General features: G+C 37.9%; 1 protein-coding gene across 2 annotated transcripts in view; it reads left to right on the forward strand.

Moving 5' to 3' along the window:
- The window catches only part of TRAPPC12 (trafficking protein particle complex subunit 12), a 196,469-nt gene that overhangs the window by 21,323 nt on the left and 160,494 nt on the right, over positions 1-14,652 (forward strand). For both annotated transcript variants that reach the window (XM_078149747.1, XM_020965826.2), the window contains exon 2: positions 11,632-12,867. In XM_078149747.1, coding sequence (XP_078005873.1) covers positions 11,638-12,867 — 1,230 coding nt within the window. In that variant the 5' untranslated portion in view covers positions 11,632-11,637. The remainder of the gene's footprint in view (positions 1-11,631; positions 12,868-14,652) is intronic.

Here is a 14,652-nt window from a genome sequence, read left to right on the forward strand (position 1 = left end):
CCCAGTTCCTATCTTGTGCCCAGGTAGCAGGTCCGTATTCCTTTATAATTCTTTTAGGAGGCCAAATATCACCCCAACTATTTGCATTTCCCATGCTAACAATAGAGGTATCAATGGCTCCCTTGTTCCTTTTAAATCATCATATACTTGTACCCCCAGATGTTTGCCTCCTTGCCCCAGGAGGAAGAAGAATTTAGGTCAAATTAGTTCCATTGTGGGGAGACATATCAGGAGTAGGACAATAATTCCTCTCAGATTTTACAGTCTAAGAATTTTAGAAACACAGTACAATTTAGAAACAATAATGACTTTTGTAATACAGACTATAAACTTCAGATAACATCAATTTCATCTTCATATCATCACATATAGAAATTATCATTCTTATGATATCTTTAACACTTGGCACTCTTGGCACCTTTCACAATCACATTAAATAATTCAAATTCTTCTCTGCTCTTTTTCCTCTCTCTCTCTTCCCATCACCCCTTTAAGTAAATATAGGCATTAATCTAAACATTGACAAAGTAAAAGAGCAGTCCCTTCATAAATGCACATACAGAGACCCAAAAGAAAACAACAATGCAATTGTCCCTTTAAGAATCAACAAGTCTTTTCTTATACAGCTGTCTAGCAGGGAGCCTCATCAGTGAAGTCCTCTTGTCCTTGGTATTTGCTCCAGCCATCTCCAGCACAGCATCTCAGCATCTTCCTCTTCTTGTCTTACAGGAACCAGCTTTCTGTCCATTCTCCTATAAAAGTGACCTTAGCACAATTTTAAATTACTATTTCTAGTCTTTATAAGCCTCATCATTTCACAGACTCAGAATTGGAACCATGGCCAATTGTCATGTTTAAGAAATTTACATCAGAACCCAGTGTCTTATACTTTACATAAACCATGGGATTAATCACAGGCTCCAGTACATACATATTAATTTTTAACACAGTACATATGAAATCTTAAAATTTTAGTCATCCTTGTTTCTTTGATGGCATTTCCACAAGCCATTCTTCTTTTAACATTATTAATCAATGGTGACAAAACTTTAGATGAGTATGATATTATCCAAATAATAAAATAACATTCTCATAAGCCCCTGATTATCTCCATGCCATTACCAAGAATTAAAAGACCCTAACTCATACAGGAACACTAGTCCCAGTTCTATAATAACCTAAGATTTTCCATAATCAACATTTTAGTAAATTTGTTAAATCTTCTGATTATAGAAACTTGCTATAGAAGGAAAAAGACTGGGGACATGTGACCTATCACGTATGACAGGATAAAACATCCTTAAGCTTTGTTTAAATTCAGATGGAGTCGCAGTTCTCCAATCATACAGTATCTGTTCCATCTCATAACCAGACTCAGAAATAGTCAGGTGGGAAACATTCCTTTCCAAAGGAACACAATGGGGAAACTGAGCCAGGAGGATCCCATCCTAGATTGAGGCTAAGATTGTCCCCTCAGCTTTTTCCCAAATAAATCACATTTCCTCTAAGCAGACCTCCACCTATTCTTGTGGCGTTTCTCTCAGATACTGATTTAATGCAGACAACTATACCCAAATTCAAACTCAAAACAAAATTAGTTATAGTCCCAAAAGCCTTTTTCCTCAAACAGCAAGTCTCACTAATCACAACTTAAAGCCAGATATAGTTACTTTTACTCTTATGGAATTGCAATAAGGATTTACCAGGATTCACATATGTAGGAGATCTCACTTTACATCTTTCATTCTCAAATTTAAACTTGCCCTGGTGTAAAAGCCAATCATCAAAAATTATTTCTATCTACTGTACATAAACTTGCAACTTCCCAGCAGACTAAGTTCATTGTCTAGGAACTGCATAATTGTAACAAGTTCTCTTCTCAGGGCAGATAATCTTGCCCCCTTATTTGGATCAAGATCCCCCTGTGCTACTCCTTTGTCCACATTCACAAATAAGTGAAAGGGTTTCTCCAGTGAGGGGAGTGTCAAAACAGGAGGGGAGGGGAGGACCTCCTTTCACTTCTTAAATCCTCCCTCCCCTTCAGGGCCCCATCTAATTTGTTCTGGTTCTTCTTCCAATAAGTATTGGTACAAGGGTTTTGTGAGGGACGCAATGTGAATCAATCCAATTTCTACAGTATCCTACTAACCCCAGGAACTTTCTGAGTTCCTTTTAGTTTTTGGGAGGGGAGTTTGAAGGATTCCTGCCACCAGCTCTGGGTCCAGCTTCTTCTGCCCTTCACTTATTAAATGTCCCAGATATTTCACCTCTCATTCCATGAATTTATGTTTGGAAATCCTCAAATCTTCTCATCCCAAATAGTTTATCAATTTGATCAAAGCCTCACTGGTTTCTATTCTCTTTTTACCTGTCACCAGCAAATCATCTACATATTATAATACCTGTGTCCCAAGGGGAGCTCTAAACCCTTCCAGGATTCTCTCAAGAACTTGTCCAAACAGATTTGGTGATTCAGTATACCCCTGGGACAGGACACACCACCTATACTGCTGCTTCCTCCCAGTCTCAGGATCCTCCCACTCAAAGGCAAAGATATCACTACTACTAGGGTCTAAGGGACAGGCCCAGAAGGCATCTTTTAAATCAATTACACTGAACCACCTACTGCCTTCATTTACTCTTCCCAAAATCGTGTAGGGGTCAGGGGCCACTGGGTGGGATGGTAATACAACCTTGTTAACTTCCCTTAAATCTTGGACTAGTCTGTATGTTCCTTCCATCCCCTTTCCGGACCAGCAAGATCGGGGTATTGAAGGGGGAAATACAGGGTTCGAGAAGTCCCCTTTCCAGTAGACCCTGAATCACTGGTCTGAGTCCTCACCTCTCCTCTAGAGATACAGGATATTATTTTACTCCCACCACTGTAGTGGGTTCCCTCAATTTCATCTTGAGAGGGGTTATGTTAACCCTCCCCCTGTTGGTTTCCAGGGACCTTGGCAAGTTTCCAACATAAGGAGTAATTGCCTTGTGCCCCTTCTTTTCACACACAAATAATCAATTAACAATTCTAGGTTTTAGCATTAAAACAGTAAATACAAAATTTGGAAGTTTTATGCTTTCTTCAATTACAGTACTTAAAAAGGAAATGTTACAAAACAGGATCATATAGAATGCCCCAACAGCCAGATTCATTCCTTTTTCTCTCTTTTCCCTGAAGGCACAATTAATTTAACATTGCAGATTATGAAAGAAATTGCCCTTCCAGCAACATAACTAATACAATTGAAAACAGACTCAATAAAAAATCTTTCTTTCTATACCCCTTCATCAGATTCAACATAGTTAATAAACTTCTTAATGCCAAATAACAATAGGTGCTCTCAAAATTATACAAATACACATTTCTAAATTCAGTACCCTTGGCCCTTTGTAAAGGGATATTATGCACATTCATGTCCACGTTTTCTTGCGAAAGTTTTACAAACAGTTTAGAGTCACCTATTATAATCAGGTCTGTTTAAAAACGTACTGGACCAGTATTCTGACTACTTCTTTTTGCTTTCCCACAATAACCAATCTATTTACCATAGTCAATATCCATATTAGATTCAATAGAACCCACCCACGGATCTAGCCTGAAAGGTGGATGGACATAATTCCTTCCATCTCTCTATAACTTTATCTGTTGGTTTTTAAATTAGGCAAAAAAAAGAATTTTATTTTTCCATCTTTCTACTTTAAACAGACCACTTCCTCACACCTTCTCAACTTACTTAAACCATCTAAAGCTATTCAGCTTTCTTTTTGCAAATCTGAAGGGAGATAATTGAATAGGGCTCTCCCTCCCTCTCTCTTCCCAAACTGATTGTGTTCCCATACACAAAAACTTCTCTCTTTTATGAGAGGCAGAAAAGATTAAGTGCTACCTCTCTCTCTGATCTGAGGGGAAAAGGTTCCCTTTTTCTCTCTCTGTCTCCACACTCAAATTTGGCCAGAATTAGAATGCAGAGAGAGAGAGAGAGAGAGAAATTATTATTTTACTTTTTTTTCCCCAAAAGTTTCAAAACCTTCTTAATTTCAAAACCCTCTATTCACACTGTACACATAAATTACACCTTCCTTAAGCTTTCTACCCATACTCCCTCTCCTACAAGCTTAAACTTTCTTGCCTTTCTAATGGACTTTGATTAAAGTCCCCTTTAAAACTAGCACTTATCATATTTCTTTCTGATTCTGATCTGGCAGTTTGAAAATCCTTCTCAACTTGCTTTTTACCAATCATATAACCTAAATAATTAAGTATTTGTCTCTCTTTCTCTCTTCCATCCAGCCCCACCTCTCTGAGGCTGCTGTTATCAGTGAGTGAGAGGGGAGAGAAACAAAGCTGCACTCTAGAGTCCAGCTGCAGCACTAGGAATGCTTTTCTTGCCAAATCTTTTACTGTGAAACACTGTTAACACTCATCCTTTTTCTGAACCACTTCAAAAGCTTTCTTTATATTCGGGGTTTTGGGGTTGCATTCTTGATTCCAACAGTAATTAATTCCCTCAAATCATCCCTGTCTCCTCCTGAGAGAATAGGACATTCATAATGGACATTAGTTCACTCCCAGTATACATATTTGGGCCCAGAAACTGATCTAATTGTTCTGAAAGGCCACTTGGGTCTTCCATCAAGATTTTCATTTCTCTCTTAAAGCTCCTGACTTCAGTGATGCTCAAAGGAGCATTCACTTCCCTTTAAGGGAAGTTCCTCTGGCCCAAGGGGTAGGTTCTCCTGGTCCTTCAGGAGCTGCTTCAGCTTCCTTTTTAAGGGCCCTCGGGGAGACTCCTGCAAATCGATAAGATCGCCCTTTGGTTCCTCCTCAGGGGGAGCCAGGCTTGGTATAGGATCAGGAGGAGCAGCCCCAGCAGCAGCCTCCAGAGGAGGAGTAACATAGGGAGGGGGAGGGGAGAGGAGAGGGTCCCAAGGGTAGGGCTTAATCTCTTCCCTCTTTCCCTCCCTGTCCTTCACCAATATCTGCTGCACCTCAGGCATCCAAAGTGCCACATAGGAACTCTCCGAATTGAAAGGTTTCTTAGCATTCACATACAAATTTAGCTTTTGGCATATCCAATTTTCGGAGGATCCAGATTTCAACACTTCGCCCCCAATATCCATTCCGCCCCAGATAAAACAACAATATTTAATCATTTTCTTCCTATCCTTCCCTCTGTATTTTGGTAGTCCGTTCCAATTCTGCAATTGATGGCCTAAAGGACTGTCTATAGGTACCTCACATTTGTGCTCTGACTGCGCAAATTTAGATTGCCCTTTTCCCATTCTTAGGGAACCCCTAGGCCCTCACCTAGGGAATTTACGGGAGCCATCACCAAACTCCCCGAGTCTAAAGACAGACTCAGCCAACTTACTGAGGAGGGTCACCCACTCCTCACCAGTCACCCATGAGGTTTTCTCAGTGGAGTCCTTCTGATGAGGTATCTATTCCGCAATTTGACCAGGCCCGGACTCCGCCCAAATGACAGTGCATCCTAAAGGGCCCTCACCCCGTGCCAACTACCTCCAGACCCCTGAGTGCTTATCTCTGGGTTGCACATGTACAACTTACGTGACCGCTCTCAGCCACCGGCTAGCCGGAATTTCTCAGTTTCGTCCCTAATCGTCGGAGCCCTAACAAACCTTCTGTTTCTCTGAGTCCCTCTCTTCGGGTATGTTTCAATGACTGAGTGGTAACCTCCTTCCAAGGCTCAAGACCTCCTAGAAATCTCGGATGCGGGCTTGGTCTTGACCTCGGCAAGGGAAGCCCCTCCCTAATCAAAGAAAATTACAGACGAGTATCCAATTGAGTAGAATTGAGACCACTTACCCAAATAAAAACTCAGAGGTTTCTCCAGGTAGAAAACAGAAGGTTTTATTCTAGCAAGTCTTGCGCGAGAGTTGGGCCTCTCCTACCCAGCAGACTGGTATAGAGAGGCAAGGCACAAACAACAGCAAGCAGTACATATAGTCTTAGACAAACCACTCCAAAAAGCCCCCTCCCCACCTGTCTGTCTCAATCTCTTTATCCTCATTGGCTGAGGCAAGAGACCTCACAGTCTTTTTTCAGAACCCAAGATTACATTTTACTCAAAACTAGCTTGGGAGCTAGAGGATTGCCTTATTTGGTAAAGTTAAGGCACAAAACAACAGAGGGGGTGGTTACAAAACAAGGGGGGACGGGTGGGCAGCTAGTACACAACCCCCTTCCCCAGAAACTAAAGTGAAACTTAGGCCCAGCTCATGCTGAAGCCTTACTGCATTTATGACGCATAGCTTACATCTTACATGAGAAACTTTCACTTGTCCCATACAGCCCTATGATATCGGTGCTGTTGTTATCTTTATTTTACAAATGACACAGCAGAAATTTGGAAAAGTTTAGTGGCTTACCTAGCTGACTTACGTAGCTAGTGTGGGTCTCAAAAAAGAACTCATCTGCTACATTCCATCCACTTAACCACACAGCCTTTCTCACATCATATCAAAGTGAGATTATAGCATTGTAGAGTTACAGAGCTCTCTATCAATAGCACGGAGTGTCCCCAAAGTCATATTGTATTTTAGCGGCAATAAGAGCTCTGTTAAGATCTGATACCTTAAAACTGCACTAAGATTTTAGGGACATCCGCTATTATTTCTTTTCATTCTTATGTGAACCTTATGACGTATTTAATAGAAGTATTATTAACGCAGTCCTATGATGAAGAAACAGCAGCTCAAAGAGGTTGTGACTTGTCCAGAAACACAAAGCTGGTAAATCAGTAGAGACCTTAGAAATCAGCCATCCAAACCTTACAACTTACAGATGAGGAAATTGAGGCCCCACATCACACAGAGTTAGTAGCAGAGTCAAGATTCAAACCCACATCCTCTGATTTTTTTGTCTTGTGTTCTTTCTGCTATACTATAGCTCCTAACAAAACAACATTCTACAAGAGTCTCCTCACTCCAAGCTAAGGGCTCCTTTTCTTGCGTCACTATCCATAGGCTTATTACATGTATCATTAGAGCAAATTAATATTTTTCAGTTTATCCTTATTTGTATTTTTGTCTACTGGATCGTAGCTATAGAGCTAGAAGGGACCTTAAAGGTCATCATCTCCAACCTCATCGTACGGATAAGGAAACTAAGGCATAGAAAGGTTAAGTGACTTTTCTAGGGGCACACAGCTAGCATATGAGACAGGATTTGAGCTCAGGTTTTCATTGATTCCTAAATCTAGTTTTCTATTTACTATAATACTTAACTCAGTGGTCCAAGCAGTAGATTGAAATTACTTTCCAAAGACCAACCTAGCTGTATACTGGGCAGCTAATCACCAGTAATCTGGCTACTTTGTGATGAATAAACATGATAAATTATGAAACAAAAAAGAATACAAAATGGCCATTGGTCATACAACACCATTCCTTGTATGAAATGATGGTGATATAGTTGTGGAAAAGGGGGGCAAAAGATGCTGAGAATCTCACCATCTTTAGGTGATCTACAAGTTTTAATTTGTTTGCTGGTATTCAAAATATGAACTAATCCAGTGATTCTTAATTCATTAAACATGTTAATAAAGAAAATTATTTATCAATTTTAATATACTTGTTATAAATGAAACCATAAGCAAGAAATTTCAGCTACATGAAAGGATACACATGGGTATTCTTTGGAGAGGCAAAGAAGTTGGCACAGTTGACTTTATTATGTGTCTAAACACAGCAAGACACATAATTTCATGAAATGAGTCATCCCATATTTCAGTGCTCATGATGAGTATTTGTAAAAAGATTACCATGAAAGTAATTGCAGCTTATACACCACATAAAAGTTAGAAAAATTCTAAAGAAGAACCTGAAAAGACCTTCCAAAGTTAATGAATGTACCTATTGACTCTTGGTGATTTCACTGCCAAGTTGAGAATAGGTAAAGATGGTGAGAATTCTGTTGGATAGCATGGGTCAGGATTAAGGAATGAGAAAAACCAAAGACTTAATAAATTTTAAAGAAGCTTCATGGTTCTACGTTATAATTATTTTCCTAAGGAAAAACAAATTGGGAGATTTTGGATTTGACAAGTACCAAATAAAATCACACCCAAAAAATTGATTATATCATAGTAGTTAGGAAAAGAGTTTTGCTAAAGTTGTTTATTATTTCAAGTAGTTTTTTACTTGATTCTCTAGGATTCTCTAAATATATCATCATATCATCTGCAAAGAATAATAGCTTTGTTTCTTCTTTGCCTACTCTAATACCTTCCATTTCTTTCTCTTCTCTTACTGCTAAAGCTAATGTTTCCAATATGATATTAAACAACAGTGTTGATAATGGACATCCTTGTTTTACCCCTGATCTTATTGGAGATGCTTCTAGCTTATCCCCATTACATGAAAGTTTTAGGTAAATGCTACTTATTAAAATTTTAAGGAAGACTCCATTTATTCCTATGCTCTCTAGTGTTTTTAATAGGAATGAGTGTTGTATTTTGTCAAAAGTTTTTTCTGCATCTGTTGAGATGATCATGTGGTTTCTGTTGTTGATATGATCAATTATGCTGGTAGTTTTCCTAATATTGAACCAGCCCTGCATTCCTGGTAGAAATCCTACCTGGTCATAGTGTATTATTCTTGTGATAAGTTGCTGTAATCTGTTTGCTAGTATTTTATTTAAAATTTTTGCATCTATATTCATTAGGGAAATTGGTCTATAATTTTGTTTCTCTGTTTTGACTCTTCCCAATTTAGATATGAGCACCATATTTGTATCATAAAAAGAATTTGGTAAGACTCCTTCTTTGCCTGTTTTCCCAAAGAGTCTATATAGTATTAGAATTAATTTAAAAGTTTGATAGAATTCTCTTGTAAATCCATCTGACCCTGGAGATTTTTTTCCTAGGGAGTTCATCAATGGCTTGTTCAATTTCTTTTTCTGAGATGGAGTTATTTAAGTATTTTACAGGAAAAGATTTTTGACTGCATACTGTTGGCACTGACTTGTCAGAGCAAAGATCAAAATTGGTATAAAGTTAGAAGAGAAATAATTAGAAAAAACATAAGACTTGCATTTTAAACAATTTAATTCTGACCTCTTTAAACTAGTTATTGTTCATGAAAAATGAGTAATTAGTAGACAACAGAAATGATGTCATTTTCGTACAGTAATTTAACCAATGTAAATAAGTTTGCTACCACAAGACCATAGGAGCCTAAAAGACAATTTTTAAATAATTCAAGTTCTTTAATATTTTTAAACACTTATGTATTTATTTTTTATTTTTCTTTTGTAATCTATTTCTCTTAATACCATTTCCCATTGAGCAAATTGAAATAACAGAGCTGAGAAAAAAAGAAAAACAAAGCCCTGAATACATAGCTGCAAAGTCTAACAAAACAAATATGCTCATCAGCTGTGGATGAAAATGTATGTCTCTTTCTGTGTTTTAGTTGATCATCTCTCTGTCGGGAGGTGAGTGGCATGTTTCATCTTCATACTTTAAGTTTTTCATTTCATTGAACCAAGTAAGGCACATTATAATGTTGTTTGAAGAATTCTCCCAGGTATGCATACAAAAGTACATTAGTAAGTAAATACTTTGCCCACTTGTCAAATGGGGAGATGATGGCCCAAGACACCTTCAGTTTCCCATTTATAAAATCATGCAGAAAAAAGGGGGGATGATTTCTGTCTCCCCCAATAAAAGAGAGAAGCAATAGATGTTGTGGAGGTAAAAGAAATATGGCTTGGCAACTGGTTGAACATAGAGGTTGAGGGAGGATGGATCAAAAACAACTCCAGGATTGTGATCCTGAGCAAGTGGGAGAATGAGAGCACCTTCAACAGAAATAGAAAAGTTTGGGAGGAGCGGTAGTTCTAGGAAGAAAGTTGCTGAGTTCCATTTTGGAAATGTTAAATTTAAGATGTCAGTGGGTCATCCTAGTACTGGAATTCGTAGTGGAATAAGGTTAGATATCTAAATTTGAGAGTCATCTGCAAAGAAGTAATAATTGAATCCATGGGAGTTAATAAAATGCCTCCAAAAAGTAAGTAAAGAAAGAAAAGGTCAGAGAGCAAAAGGACAGAGCTTTTGGAGGATAGTGGGTCAACAAGGTTTTTTTGGTCCAGGAATGGTAATAAATGTGACACTCATCTTTGACTCTGCTTACAGCCACTGTCTTAGTTAATGCTCTCATTACCCCTTGCTTAGTCTTTATCTTTATTTATTTATTTATTTATTTTTGTGCCTAGTCTATTAAAATGACCTCTTGTTTGAGCTCTTTGCCTCAGGTCTCTCCCCTTTCCAGTACATTCAATATGTTTTCCACGTAGCTACTAACGTGATTTTCTTTAAGCACAGATCTGAGCATGTCACTTCCTTACTCAAGAAACTCCAGTAGTCCCAGTTGCCTCTAGAATCAAATATTACCTCTTTCACGTTTAAAATCCTTCACAAACTAGCCCCAACCTATCTTTCTAGCCTCATTATGCATTATTCCCTTTCCCATATTCTGCACTCTAGCCATACTGACCTTCCTGCTGTTTTTTGCACTCATCTCCTATTTCTCTTCCTTTATCTGACCTCTATGTCTGGAATGGCCTTTCTCCTCATACCAACTCACAGAATTCCTCACTTCTTTCAAGGCTCACTGTAGACACCATACTCTACTTCAAGCCTTTCCTGATCCTCCTAGCTGCTTTTGTACCCTTCTCCCCAAACAACCTCATATTTATTTTATAAAAAAAAAATTTATATTTGTATGTATTGTCTCCCCCAGTAGATTATAAGATCCTTGTAAATAGGTATTGTTTCATTTTTTGTCTTTTTATCCTTAGCACAATGCCTGGTATTTCATAGGTACTTAATAAATGCTTGATGATTGATAATACAATCCTCCCTTCCATCATTCTTTCCTGTCACTCCATTATACAAACCTGCCAGATCGATCTGCACGTATTTTAGGCCTGGTTTTTACTCTTCTCTTCACTCCTTCCTCTTATAATATGGCAGGTTGTCTCCCTGTCTCTATACAGCTATCCATATCCAACCCATTCTTCAAATCTTAGTCCCAATCCTATCTCCTCCCCCTTTAAATTCTCCCAGGCCATGTGATCTCTTAGCTTACAAGATTGCTTGCTTTTCAAACTTTGAAGTGTTGTCATTGCTATATAACATGTTATATTTGTCTTTACTTAGCTTTTTATATTTTTATTAATGTCATGTGTTCCCCTGACTCCTTCATAGACTGTTTCTTTATCTCCCTACTTCCTGCCCCCGCCCCCAGCAACTCACAGAGTACTTTGCAAATATCGGTTCTCAGTAAATATTTGTTTATATGTTTGATGTTAGTGATAACCGAGAATCATCTAAAACCTTTATTCTAATGACAGTCATCTAATAAAATCTAAGTTCATATGGATCTTACTATTAACTACACATTTGAGGACTTCTGAGGATAGTATGAGGCCTGTAATGCATGGCCCTGGGGTCTCTTGAAATCATAATGCCTTTCTAAAATTGTCTTTATTGATTAAATACTTCTTACTAAATATTTGTAGATTAAAAGCTATTTACACAGCTTTAAATTATACTGACTCTTAAAACACAATTGATAAATTAATTTCATATTCGCTTTTTTTTTAAGGGTACAATGGAACGTGTAGAAGGTTCTACCCAGAATGTAAAGGAAGAATCAGTTCCAGGCGAAGTGGAAGGTAGAAGTGTAATTCAGCATGTTACTCAAGAAGAACAAGGACAGCTCCTTTTTCATGAAGAAACCATTGATCTTGGTGGAGATGAGTTTGAGTCTGAAGAGAATGAAACTGTCTCGGAGGATTCAAATAACTTCATAGATAAGCTTAATGAGCACATGATGGAAAGTGTGATTATTTCTGATTCTCCCAACAACAGTGAAGATGATGCAGGTGAACTTGGTTGCCTACAGGACATTGTGGAGCCTGCAGAAGACAAAAGTGATCACAGTTTGGAACAAGTACTAGATAAAGAAGAGATTGTAACACTGAGTAATGATAGTGAAACTGATCATGATGATACACCTAAAGACATTTCTGACATGACAAGTGATAGCAGAGTGTCTTTGAAAGAAGAGCTGACTCAAGAAGAAGCAAAAGATGAGCCTATATTTGGAAATGAAGAGAGAATTGACTCAACTCTAAGTGAGGACAAAACTAACCCAGAGGAGCAGATGTCAGAAATTTCTTCTAGTCAGTCTTCTAAAGATGATCCTATTCCTGTGTGTACCATTTTCAGCCAATCAAATCAAGCTAATTCTCAGCCTCAGTTGTTTCTTCATGATGGCTTTGAACCCCAAATGGTGAAATCTCCCAGTTTTAGCAGTGCAAGTGAAACTTCTGCCAAGACCCCACCACAAGTGGTTCAGCCAAGTCCTAGCTTGAGCAAATTTTTTGGAGATACTGTTAATACTAATTCCTTGGCTTCAGATTTTTTTGATTCATTTACTACCTCCACTTTTATTTCTGTCAGTAATCCGAATGCTGGCACTTCAGTGTCAGAAAAACTCTCCTCACTCTCTACCCCAGTGGGAGAGAGTTCTCCTGATTCTGCTGATCCTTCTTACTCCATGGGGATTGAAAGATCAGAATCTGGTGTTTCCACGGCATCTCTAGAAACTTCTCAGTCTCCAAAGCCATTCTCACAGATCCAGGCTGTGTTTGCAGGGAGTGATGACCCCTTTGCCACAGCTCTGAACATGAGTGAAATAGATCGAAGAAATGATGCCTGGCTTCCCAGTGAGGAAACAAGAAACGTTTTAATTTCTGTAGCAACTCAACAATATAGCACGGTATTCATAGACAAAGACAATCTCACTATGCCAGGCTTAAAATTTGACAATATTCAGGTAAGAACTGACTATTTATCAAGAAAAGAAAGTTAATTAATTATGCTAATAGAAGCCTTTCAAAATGAATTGAAATTATAAGTGTCCATTATTTTCCTTATGCTAGTGGCAAATCTGATGATGAGCCTTCTCAAACTTATTAGCACTTCTCAGTCTATACTGTCTGTTGTAGAGTCCATACTCAGAATACTCTACTTTGGTAGGATTAGTCTGCTGGCATATTCCTCAAATAGCTACTGTTCCTTGAAACTGTAGTGAGGCCTTAGAGTAGGCCCTGTATCCCTGAGCTATTTCAAATCAGCATTTCTGGGCTGCATGAGTATTTTTCATGCTCAAAAGTATTCTGTAGCTAAACTAGTTTGGGAAACACTGAGCTAAAAAATTATCTAGTTATTTAGTTGATTTTAAAATATGAACAGCCAGTTTTGTAACTGGGAAAATTGAGTGTTTGATTCATTTCCCTAGAATATTATAATTAGATTTATTGAAGCTGCTTATTGGATACTGGCTTGCTCATCAGTGGTGAAATGCCTTGGCATTTATAACAAGGTGCCTTAAGTACAAGTACTCTTTTAGTCTTAATTCCCGTAGACTTAGTACCCATTTTCCTGTACCTAGATAAAGAGCCATGAGGACTCTAGCCTTATCCTGCAAGTTCTTCATTTTATGTCTCCAAGACATTGGTAGAAAGAGTTCTGAAATTTGAGTTAGGAGAGATCTGTACTCAAATTGGAGCTTTGACACTTAGCAGTTGCTCTGAGACTGATCTCCCTCATGTAAAAAATGGGGATAATAGTACCAATAGGTACCACACAGACTTAAATGAAATAATATTTCTCATGGAATTTTCTAAACTTAAAGTGCTATCTTAAAATGTCAACTATTATTGTTATCATTGACTGAAAATAGGTATCAGGCAGTCAATTAAGTAACTACATTTACAGTTGAATTGATTAGACAGATTCTTGAGTCCTGTTTGTATTCATTTTTCTACAGAGGAATGTACAGTAAGCCTCAAGTGTTCAGAATATTCTGGGGATGGGATATTTTGAATGAATTAATTTCCTAGGTAACTGAAGCATAGTCCTTTAATCTCTAAAACATTTTATTTTAATCAGTTTTGATGGAAAGCTTTCTAAAATATGTTAAATACCATAACCCTTTGTAATTTATAAAATGCTTTCTTCACAAGCATAATTTAACCTTTTCTCAGGGGCTATCATTATGAACATCAGTTATTGTGCTTTGGTTTGTGGTTTAGTTTGCTCATTCATTCAGTTTCCCTAGGCTGCTGAGCTTTTTTATTGTTTGCTTCTTCTCTGTCTTCTCTTGCAGTGGTTTTTAGTCTTTACTACCTCTTTTTGCTATGGTTTTGCCCTACACTAGAATTTTCCCCATCCTGTTATAATTTCTTATAAGTCATTTCTACTGTTTGCCTCCCTTAGCTGTAACTCAAGGTAGACCTGAAGTTTGCCAGGGGATAACTAAACATAAGAATTCTCTATCAAATTAAGGTAGATGGAAAGTATAAGTGTTTTCACTCCTTTCCTACTAAATAAAATATATAGATACTTTGGGACAGCAGTTTTTGTGGCTTAATGGCTTCTGTGTGTACTTTCAAATGGTCCCACTCCTGGATAAGTAAGATATTGTTAATCTCCCATTAACCTATGATGTTACCCTTCCTGTACTGAGAGTCCAGTCATGACGGAATGGAATTCAATTTTTATTTCCTTTAAATCCTAACATAGCATTGTCTTTTGCTCTTGCAAATCAAAGTGGTTG

The sequence above is a fragment of the Phascolarctos cinereus genome, unplaced genomic scaffold (genome assembly GCF_003287225.1).
Source record: "Phascolarctos cinereus isolate Bilbo 61053 unplaced genomic scaffold, phaCin_HiC Scaffold_2;HRSCAF=192, whole genome shotgun sequence".
Taxonomy (NCBI): domain Eukaryota; kingdom Metazoa; phylum Chordata; class Mammalia; order Diprotodontia; family Phascolarctidae; genus Phascolarctos; species Phascolarctos cinereus.